Below are 11,712 nucleotides of genomic sequence, written 5' to 3'. Positions count from 1 at the left end.
GATACAGACACACAGTCACACCCACACGCACATGCACAAACACACAGTCACACACACAGGCACACACACACAGAGTGACACAGACACACAGTCACACTCACACCCACACGCACAAACACACAGTCACAGACACAGACACAAACACACACAGTCACAGACACATACAGTCACACAGGCACAAACACACATAGTCACACAGACACAAACACACACAGTCACACTCACACGCACATGCACAAACACACAGACACACACACACCTTATCAAAGCTACAGCCTGACCAGCTCCCTCCACACCAGCCCAAGCAATCTTTGAGAGTTTGATGGGCGATGATGGAATGAGCGAATACTCACGTTTGACTCCCGAGAGGCAGGTTTGGCTCCACTCTCTCCCCCAGCGCTCCACTAAATTCCAGGCTTTGATGTTTTAGAGATTTGAAGTTGGATCCCGAAAGCCTGTTCTGGTGCCGGACTTTCTCTTCCTTGGGTGGTGATGGCCAATTCTTGTCGACGCCATCGAACTGAACTGAGAGGCGGAAACACAGAGAGCTTACTCCACCAATCAAACAGTCGGGCAGGCAACACTCCAACTGAAGAAAACAACCGAGGGGGCAACACACAAAAATACAAACCCTCTTTGCCCCTCAAAGATGCCCGATGTCCCCTGATAGAAGATCAATGGATCCTGCTCCATATCAGCTGCTGTCAAACTGCGGAATGCTTCACTAATCCTGCCCCTGCTCACTACTGACACTTTCTCTGTTTTACACACACACACACACACACACACACACACACGTGTGCTGGGAGACCGATCGCAGTGTCCTCCAGGGCTTCTCCAACTTTGGGGTCAATCAATCCAGCACAGGTCAAAGGTCAGAATTGGGATCATTCTGTGGTGTCAGTGTGCCTGACAGAGCTGGCGTGAAATCATGTGGTTTTGGGATCTGCTTATGCAGACAGATTGGAGTTTAAAGTCGAGAGTGTGGAGCTGGAAATGCACAGCAGGTCAGGCAGCATCCGAGGAGCAGAGCTCTGATCTCCAGCATCTGCAGCCCTCACTTTCCCCTTCAGATTGGAGTTTAAGTCTCCTAACCTGAAAATGCCAGTCACATTGCGAATAATCCTGAGTTGTCCTTGTGTGCTGCTCTCTGTCCCGGTTTCTAACCTCCTCCAGCCCTGTGCAGAATCTCAGTGCTTCTCTGACTCTGGCCTGCTCTATATCTTGCCATCCATCCATTATCATGACTAGTAACTATGCTCTGTGCTCTGGAACTCCCTCTCTCCACCCTGCTCTCATCCTTTAAGACACGCTCCTGTCTATCTGACATGTGTGATGGGCAATTCCTGTCTTGTTATTCTCTTCTGAACACCCCGAGACCTTTTAGTGCTGTGCAGACGGAGCGAACTCAACAGCTTGACATTTTGCACACCGACCCTCCCCTTAGTGAGAGTCTGCCCACTGTCCTGTGCGCCTCAGAAACCTGGAAGCTCAGTGGCTTTTGAAATCTGGTTGTCTGCTTAAAATCTGACCAAGACGTCTCCTGCTGCAGGTTGTAATCATTCCCTCCAGGGAATCTGCTGTCATGGTGTGTCACTCTGGTCTGTCCTGTGCCATCCTCTCACATTCTCCGTAACTCATCTACAAACGCTCAGTGACATCCTCCAGCCAGCTACTTAATCTGTCTTCCACTTTCCCTTTAAGAGAGATCTCTGCAACTGAACCACTCATTGAAATACTGAGATTTTCTTTCTTGGATGTCACTGTATTGGAGTTCTTTTTTGGCTCTTGCAATATTAAGCCCCTCTTCGTTTGTCTTATGGTCTGTAAATGGAATATTCATTCACAGGTCTTAATTTATTTTCGGTGTTTCTGAGTCTGGCAATCGATGGGATCTCTCAGAATTGGAGGGAGAATGAGAGCTGGAGAGGTTGAGGGAGTGAATTGCAGAAATTGGAACCTGGAGAGACTGACATCCAGAAGTAGTGAAAGTTACAAGCGAGTAATTGCAGATGTTGGAAATCTGAAATAATGTGAGTGTGAGGGTAAGGGAGACGCAGAGCAGGACAGAGTCGGAGGAGCACAGAGATCTCAGAGAGCATTGGCAGAGGTGAGAGAGAGAGAGAGAGAGGGAGGGGGGGATGGCGTATGAGAATTATTATTGGGCTCCTTTAGTAATTGAGACCATGGAAGGTGTGCCCCAAACCTATGATGCTAGGGTGAAGTGCCCAATCGCGTCAGACCTGACTGAGGAGTTGATTCCAAACTTTTGCAATCCCTATCTTGTCAGAGGCATAGTTACTGGGTGAGTCCTGGAGGTGCTCCCACAACAGCTGGAATTTAAAATATGCTGCACTCAAGATAAATTGCCTTCAACATGTCAGAACAATTGACATGTAATAAAAACAGCTTCAGAGATATGTCAACCCATTCATTGAGCGTCCCTCAATCAGACAGCAACCTCTAACTACATCAGATCAGTTGTCAGGGAAGGAAATTAAATTCCAGGAGATTACTGCTCTGTTCCTGACATTCCTGGGTTCCCCATTAAAATTTATTTTGATTTCTCATGGGCATCACTGGCTGAGTCACTATTTATTATCCGTCCCTAGTTGCCCCTGGAGAAGGTGGGGTGAGCTGTCTTCTTCAACTGCTGCAGTCCATGTGCTGTAGGTCGACCCACAATGCCCTCAGGGAGGGAATTCCAGGATATTGACCCAGCAACAGTGAAGGGACAGCGATATATTTCCGAATCAGGATGGTGTGTGGCTTGGAGGGGAACTTGCGGGGAGGTGGTGCTCCCATGTATCTGCTGCCCTTGTCCTTATAGATGGAAGTCGTCGTGGGTTTGAAAGGTGCTGTCTGAGAATCTTTGGTGAATTTCTGCAGTGCATCGTACAGATAGTACACACTGCTGCTACTGAGTGTCTGTGGTGGAGGGAGTGGATGTCTGTGGAAGTGGTTACACAATTCTGTTTGTTGGGAGTGCAGAACATTACGTTGATGCCAGGATGTGTTCACAGTTTGTGAGGTGTGCCCCCATAACCCTGCCTGTAGGGTCCAGCGTCATGCCTACCTGTAGGTATCTCAATTCTCACATACTCATGGAAAAATTCTGCCAGGACCCCCCAAATGCTGCCTTGCTGAAAGACTCAAACATCTTCAACCAGTTTTCAGGCAATTCTTGATGATCCAAATGCTCCTACCTTTCCCTCCATTGTACCTCAGTGATTGCACTGTCAAACTGTTAGGCTAGGCCACAAGATGTTAGAGCAGAAGAGGGCCATTCAGCCCATTTAGTCTGCTCCATCTCGGCTGATCTGATAAGCCTCAAATCCACTTTTCTGCCCTTTCTCCAGAACCCTTGATTAATCATCCTCTCTCAACCTTGAATATACTTAACAATCCAGCCTCTCAAGCCCTCGGTGGTAAAGAATTCCACAGATTCACTACCCCCTGAGTGATGAAATACTTCATCTCGGAGTTCAACCCTTACTCTGAGATTTTTAAAATTTTATTCACAGAAGAGGGTGTCTCTGGCCAGGCCTGTATTTATTGCTCAGCCCTAGTTTCCCAGAGGGCAGTTCAGAGTCAACCACATTGCTGTGGGTCTGGAGTCATATGTAGGTCTGACCAGGTAAGGCTGGCAGATTTCATTCCCGAAAGTAAACCAGTTGGGCTTTTCCGACAATGGATTCATGATCATCAGAAGATTCTTAATTCCAGATGTTTATTGAATTCACACTCCACCATCTGCTACGGCAGGATTCAAACCCAGGTCCCCAGAACATTACCTGTGTCTCTGGATTTACAGGCCATTGATAATACCACTAGGCCATAGCCTCCCCCTCGTCTCTCTCATGAAAGTAAACAACGTTTCCTACCTACTTTATTAAGATTCCTAATAACTCTATATATTTAAATAAGATTGCCTCCCAGCCTTCTAACCTCCAGCGAGTAAGGGCCAACCTACTCAACCTGTCCTCAGAAGACAGTGCCTCCATTGCTGGAATAAGCTGAGTGAACCTTCTCTGGATAGTCTCCAATGCCAGTGTATCCTTCCTCAGATAAGGGACCCAGAACTGCTCACAGTATTCCAGTTGTGGTCTGACGAATGCCTTGATTGGTTTTAAAAAGATTCCTGCATTCTCCTATCTTGAACTCCCTCCTGAGACAACTTCCACTCTTTTGGGCAGTTAGCATGAGGGAAATGGGAAAAAGAAAATTCATACCTCGATCTTACAGGAGTGAAACCATGATATCATTCGACGTGACGGCACTGTTCACTGCTCCTGATGAACACCTGGTGAAGGAGCAGCGTTCCGAAAGCTAGTACTTTCAAATAAACCTGTTGGACTATCACCTGGTGTTGTGTGATTTTTAACAATCTTATTTAACAGCATAACAAATTTGAGGGGCTGAACAGCATGCTCCTGTTTCTATGGAAGACCCTCGTTGAAGCCAGTCTGAATACCTGCCTCCTAGGCTTGATGCAAAACGGAGTGTCCTGCCTGTGGGAAATGAACCCCAGTATCCCTCAAATCACTAGGGAGAGGGTAAGGCAGAATGGCCTCCTGAGCGAGCTGGTGTTATTCACTCACGGGATGTGGCCAAGCCAGCATCTATTGCCCATCTCTAATTTCCCAGAGGGCAGTTAAGAGGCAACCACATTGCTGTGGGTCTGGAGTCACATCTGAAGATTGACACGGTCTTCCTTAGTACAGGGTTTTGTGGAAGGAGGGGATGTATTCGTCGTTTCTCTGGAGTGTATGTTCATACAGTCGTGGAGTTATAGATATGTACAGCACGGAAATAGACCCTTCAGTCCAATTCATCCATGTTGACCAAATATCCTAAATTAATCTAGTCCCATTTGACAGCATTTACCCCCATCCCTCTAAACCCTTCCTATTCATATACCCATCCAGTTGCCTTTTAATTGTACCAGCCTCCACCACTTCCTCTGGCAGCTTATTCCATACATGTCCCATGAAAAAGTTGTCCCTTAGTTCCTTTTTATGTCTTTCCCCTCTCACCCTAAACCTATGCTCCCTAGTTCTGAACTCCCCCATCCCAGGGAAAAGACTTTGTCTATTTACCCTATCCATGCCCCTCATGATTTTATAAACCTCATGTGTGTGTACAAACGAGTGTGTGCATGGGGTCACCCCACCTGCTGGTTGTCTGGATGTGAAGGTGGGTGTGAGCATGAGGGGGTGTGTGTGCCTCCAGGCGCACGTGTGTACAATTGTGCATTTATGCACAGGAGCACGTCTGTGTGTGTACAGTGCATGTGACAGAGTGAGCAGGAGTGAACATGATTGCGTAAGCAGTGTGTGTAGATGGTGTGTAAGCAGGTGTGAGTGTGCGAGAGCAGCCTGAGTGTGTGCTTATTTTCCATACGATACTATGAAGCTGCCTGTCCCTGACTCACGGTTATTGAACCCTTCTGGTTAATGAGTTTCTTTCACATAGCTCAGATAAGAGAGAGAAAGAATTGTCAGGGTCCTTTGTGTTGAATCAGTCTAATACAGATTGAACGAGAACTGTGCAGAGTGGTATCATTAACCTGCAGGTCAGAAAAACACTTCCCGCCAGAGAACTGAGACCTTCAGGAAATCACGACCAGCTTCTTTGCCAGATTAGGGAGGAGATTGGATTCATTCAGAATGCTGCACCTCACTAACGCTCTGTTTCCGAAGTGTGGCTGGACTGAACCCCCAGTTTGATATAAAATCCTCCTCTCTGATCACCAAGGTCAGGAACATGAGCTGAAGAGCCCTGCTATTTCATCAAACACTCCCAGGATAGGGACAGCACGGGGTTAGATACTGGTAAAGCTCCCTCTACACCATCCCCATCAAAGACTCCCAGGACAGGGACAGCATGGGGTTAGATACAGAGTAAAGCCAGTTTGATATAAAATCCTCCTCTCTGATCACCAAGGTCAGGAACATGAGCTGAAGAGCCCTGCTATTTCATCAAACACTCCCAGGTCTGGGACAGCACGGGGTTAGATAGTGGTAAAGCCCCCTCTACACCATCCCCATCAAACACTCCCAGGACAGGGACAGCATGGGGTTATATACAGAGTAAAGACCCCTCTACACCATCCCCATCAAACACTCCCAGGACAGGGACTACACAGAGCTGGAAACTGAGTAAAGCCCCCTCTACACCATCCCCATCAAACACTCCCAGGACAGGGACAGCACAGAGCTGGAAACTGAGTAAAGCCCCCTCTACACCATCCCCATCAAACACTCCCAGGTCTGGGACAGCACCAAAATTGGAATTTCTCTGGCAGGTTGATCACTTCTGATGTGAAGGACATTTCGCAAGATCCGTGACGCCAATAGAAAGAGCAGATCATCCGATCAGAATTCATTTGATGTGCATCTTTTGAATAAATCCCAATGGGAAACTTTTGTCTCAGATTGCAAAGGGGAAGGTCACTGAGGACTGGGAAGGTCCCTGCAGTGCTGGAAGGGCCCTAGGAGGTGGGAGGTGAGGTGCCAACGTCTACGGGCTCCTCACTGGGATACAAAGCTCTGCCTGGAGATCATCCACAAAGCTGTGACTCAGTTAGTGATTTGCCCTAAAACAGATTATCTGGTCACTAGCCCATCATCATTTGTGGGATCTTGCTGTGTACAACTCGGTCGCTGCCTTACAACAGCAACAGCATTTCGTCAGTAACTTCACCAGCTGTAAACCGCAGAAATAATACAGCTCCAAAGGGCGTCATTCGGTCCATCTTGTCCATGCCAACCCTATAGACACTCAGCTGTCCTTTCTAATCCCATCTTCCTGCACACAGCCCATAGCCCTTCAGTTTACTGTATTTAAAGTGCTGATCCAGAAAGAGTTCAGAGTCTCTGTCTCCACCACTAACTCAGGCTGGAATGTTGTGGGTTTGTGTGCAGACCTAGTTAAATGGAACCTTTTGTTTCTCATGTCCTTTCAGACGCTGACAGACAGAGCTTGCTGATCTTGTGCAATTCTGTCAAGACGTTTGCTGCTTTCCCTCCAATTATTGCAGTCAGGATCAGCTTGCTGGTCTCCTGTGTGTTTTTGTAAAATTTCACCATGATGTTTTGATCTGAACGCAGTAAGAAGGTGCCCGCTCAATGCTCTCAACTCTGTTTCCCAGTCTGCGCGCTGGCTGCTGTGGGTAAGTGGATATGGAAAGCACGGAGTCATGGAGAGAGAGGACAAGGTGATTTAATCCGTTTGAGTGCTCAGATGATATCATCAGCCAGAAGGGCTGGGCTTTGAATGGTTTGAACATCAGGCCAGGACCCCATCACGCTGACATTTTAGTTAATGGGATGAGATCCTGGGCTTTACTGGAGTCTGCACGGTCTCTTTGTGAGACTCACTGCCTTTTTCTGATTAAATGTGCTGAATGGAATTTTTATGTACTTCATGCTCGGGCTAATGTTTCTCAGCTCTGCCCTCCCTTCTTCTAAATGTCTTTTTTTTACTTTGCCCATTCCTTCTCCATTGCCCTCTTATACACCCCTAGTCCCCTTATTCCTTCCCCTCCCCTTCCTTTTCCTCTTATCCACCACTGCTCTGCTCCAGATTTTCATCACCATCCCTCCTCCTCTGCCGGATAATCCATAGGTTCCCAATACCATCCAGTCTGGAGAACTTGAGCTCTAGGGAGAAGCTGGGGCTGTTTTCCCTGGAGCATCAGAGACTAAGGGGTGACCTTATAGAGGTTTATAAAATCATGAAGGGCACAGACAGGGTGAATAAACAAGGTTTTTTCCCTGGGGTGGGGGAGTCCAGAACTAGAGGGCATAGGTTCAGGATGAGAGGGGAAAGATTTCAAAGGGGCCTAAAGGACAACATTTTCACACAGAGAGTTGTATGTATATAGAATGAGCTGCCAAAGAAAGTAGTGAAGTCTGACACAATTACGGCATTTAAAAGGCATCTGATTTGGTACATGAATAGGAAGGGCTTGTAGGGATATGGACCAAGTGCTGGCAAATGGGACTAGATTAGGTTGGGATATCTGGTCAGCATGGACGAGTTGGACCAAAGGGTCTTTTTCCATGCTGTATATCTCTATTAGTCTATGACTCCAAGCCCATCCACTAATTTTCACAGAGAATTATCTCTGAGTCAAACAGTGATTACTTCACTGCCTGAAATCAGCAACAGAGACAGACAGACAGAAACGCAGACAAAGGCACACAGGTACACAAAGAGAGGCACACACATGGACACGCAAACAGAGACACACATACACAAGACAATGTGACACTGACAGAGAGAGAGATGCAGTCAGAAACACACAGATAGAAAGAGAGAAAAAAACTCACAGACATAGAAACATACATACACAAGATGGTGTGACACACATCAACAGAGGGAGATGCACAGAGAGAGACGCACACATACACTCTTCCCTGTTATGAAGCCAAGTTGATTTTATTTGATTTTATGATGTATTTCTCAATGCTCTGTAATTACATCCTTTCTAACAGACTGATTTTCCAAATACTAAGCATTAAGCTAACTGGTCCATTATTGCCAGTTTTATACCTCTTTCTTTTTAAATAAAGGTATAATTGAGAGGTACAATTCGAACTATTATACTATTCAATTGAAGCATTCCAAAGGACACTAGATGTGTGGTTTTTTTTAGGTTGTAATATCAGGCAGGGATATGGGACAAGGCACAAGATTGTCACTAGAGTTGGTCCAGACATGACGGGCTGAATAGTCTCTTTCCGTACTGTAATAAATTCTGTGATCCTGTACAAGGATAAATTAAAGGCAACTGCCTGTCATCTTCACCAGACCAATTAGAGTCAGCCTAGCCACCAATACCCACATCCTGTGAATGAATTAATAAACTCCAAATGTCTTACCCTAGACTTCCTACATTCTCTATTCCCTCAGATAAAAATGTTACAGAACACATCCTTCACTGGTAAATCACCAGTTCCTTTCATTTCAGAGGGAATTACGTGAACCGTCTGTTCCTTATTCTCATCTGATCATTCTGCTTTCAGTCACCACTCCCAGGGGTGAATGGTTACCAAATACACAGCCCTGATGGGAGATCTTGTGGTACAGTGGGTACTGTCTCTACCTCTGGGCTAGGAGATCTCAGTTTACAATCTCACACCAGGACATGTTGACAATGGAAGTGCATGAGTAACAAGATTGAACAGGTTGACTGTCCAAAAACCAGCCGGCAGCACCAAAGAGCCAGACAGCACCCCCTGGTCAACCATTATCCAGTAGGCAAGGGTCTTCCCGAAAAGCATGGACCCATTGAAAGGAGGCCCATGGCCCAGCCCTCTGGAAAGAAGGCTTGCCCAAAGGTTACTGAGCAGTTCTGGGGTGTGGGTGTCTGTGCAAGATATTGCTCCCATAGTCAATATTTCTTTAACTTGTTCAGAGATGTGGGCATCACTGGCTGGGCCATTTACTGCCTGTCACTAATCAGATGGCAATTAAGAGTCAACCACATTGCTGTGGGTCTGGAGTCACATCTAGGCCAAGCCAGGTAAGGATGGTGGATTTCCTTCCCTAAAGGATGTTAGTGAACCAGATGAGATTTTACAAAGAACTGATGACCAAAGGAGGTTCAGAAGAGCTTTACCAGGATGTTGCTGGGTATGGAAGGTTTGAGTTATTAAAAAGGCTGGATAGATTGGGACTTTTTTTTAATGGAGCGTAGGAGTTTGAGAGGCGACCTTATAGAAGTTTATAAAATAATATGAGGGGTTTGGATAGAGTTAATGGTAGTTGTCCTTTCCCTAGGGTGGGGGATTTCAAGACTAGGGGACTTTTTTTTTTTAAACACAGAGGGTAGTTCATGTGTGGAATGAACTTCCTGAGGAAGTGGTGGGTGTGCGCACAGTTAGAGTGTTTAAAAGACATTTGGATAAGTACATGAAGAGGAAAGGTTTGGAGGGATATGGGCCAGGAGCAGGCAGGTGGGACTGGTTTAGCTTGGGATTACAGTCGGCACAGACTGGTTGGACCAAGGGCTTTGTTTCTCGTGCTGTATGACTTAATGACGATGATCATGATCATGGTCACCATCGTTGATCAGCTTTGAATTATTTTATTATCTAATAATAGAATTTGAATTCCACCAGCTCTCACTGGCTGCGGGTCTGGAGTCACTGTCGGCCAGACTGGGTAAGGATGGCAGATTTCCTTCCCTGAAGGACATTAGTGAATGAGATGGGTTTTTACAACAACTGATGATCATGATCATTAACATGGTCAGTTTTAAATTCCAGATTTTATTATCTAATTGAATTTGAATTCCACCAGCGGTCGTGGTGGGATTTGAACCTGGGTGCCCATGGCAATAATTGGGCCCTCTGGATGACTATGCAAGTGACAAAACCATCCCCTCCCAGTGCATCATAACACACTGTTCAGAGATGTTAGGACACCCCTCAGAAGCAGATGGGACTTGAAGCCTCTTAAATTTAAAGGACTATTTTGCACATGGACATTACAGAAAGATTAATGTTCAGCAGTCCATTGTCAATGGAAGAGACACATGAGAGGCTAAAATCTCAAAAGGATTTTAGATTTCCTTTTTGTTTCAAGGCCATCATTAGACTCTCAATCCCAGATTTGTTTTTAAATTGAATTTGACTTCCACTGTCTGTCTTGGGGGGATTCAGACCCGGGTCCCTCAAGCACCACCTCAGTCTGTGGATGTACTATCATTAAGCCCTCACCTCGCTGTGTAGTTAAGGCTCCCACATGACAGAATGAGGAAATGGTAGAGACTGAATGGCTCTGAAAGGACCCACCAGCTACAATGTCAGGAGGAAAGCAGGCAGTAATCAGAGTGGTCAGGAGTCACCCATTTCAACGTTCAAGTTGCAGATTAAAGCTTGGAATCAATCTGTATTGAAAACATTCAGTGCCAGCTGGAAAAGAAAACCAACAGGAAAAGTGCAGAAAGGTGTTTTTTCTTTGAAAAATAAATTATTTATTAGGTACAAATGAATGTGCGTGTCTCATGGTTAAACAGCATTAAGAGAAAGGATTACATGATGGAATTTCTCTGTCGGAGGAGGTTTAGCATGCTCAGAACGCTGTTCAACAAGGGAAACGAGACCCAGGTTAGTTCACACCCAAAGACATGCAGGGCAGAGCAGAGCAACTAGTTTAACAACGTGAGTACCCACAGCTGCTCTCAGTGTGGGGATGTCATGCTTTCAGTGTGGGGATGTCATGCTTTCAGTGTGGGGATGTCATGCTCTGGTCTTGGGGATGGTCAAGCTCAGGATTTTAGATCAGCAGAAGAAGCCAGGAGGGGGCGATGGTGAGCAGCTTCAGTGGGGGGAGCCGTGAGCTGTAAGGGTGGGCAGGAAACTGGGGATAAACGATGGCTAGCCAAAAGCTCTCAAACCTGCCTCCTTTTAAAACTTCTGTCCTCAGGGTGCCCCCTGCAATTAGATCTGCGCACCACAGTTCCTCTCCTAGACACAACAATCCTTATTGGCCAACTCAGGCAGAAAGTCAGGCTACACCAACAGAAAGACTGGGCGCCTCCTAGCAGAGCGCTTTATGGAACATCTCCGGGACACCTGCACCAATCAACCACACCGCCCTGTGGCCCAACATTTCAACTCCCCCTCCCACTCTGCCGAGGACATGGAGGTCCTGGGCCTCCTCCATAGCCGCTCCCTCACCACCCGACGTCTGGAAGAA

The 11,712-nt window shown here is 46.5% G+C and overlaps 1 protein-coding gene across 1 annotated transcript in view; it reads right to left on the bottom strand.

The window, feature by feature from the left end:
• Nucleotides 1-349: 349 nt before the first annotated feature.
• Nucleotides 350-11,712, bottom strand: part of LOC122542551 (SH2 domain-containing adapter protein F-like) — a 149,966-nt gene continuing 138,603 nt past the window's right edge. Inside the window, exon 5 of the mRNA XM_043680419.1 lies at nt 350-525. Coding sequence (XP_043536354.1) covers nt 350-525 — 176 coding nt within the window. The remainder of the gene's footprint in view (nt 526-11,712) is intronic.

Source organism: Chiloscyllium plagiosum, chromosome 40, assembly GCF_004010195.1.
Source record: "Chiloscyllium plagiosum isolate BGI_BamShark_2017 chromosome 40, ASM401019v2, whole genome shotgun sequence".
In the NCBI taxonomy this organism is placed as follows: domain Eukaryota; kingdom Metazoa; phylum Chordata; class Chondrichthyes; order Orectolobiformes; family Hemiscylliidae; genus Chiloscyllium; species Chiloscyllium plagiosum.
This window is presented reverse-complemented; position numbering and strand designations above follow the sequence as displayed.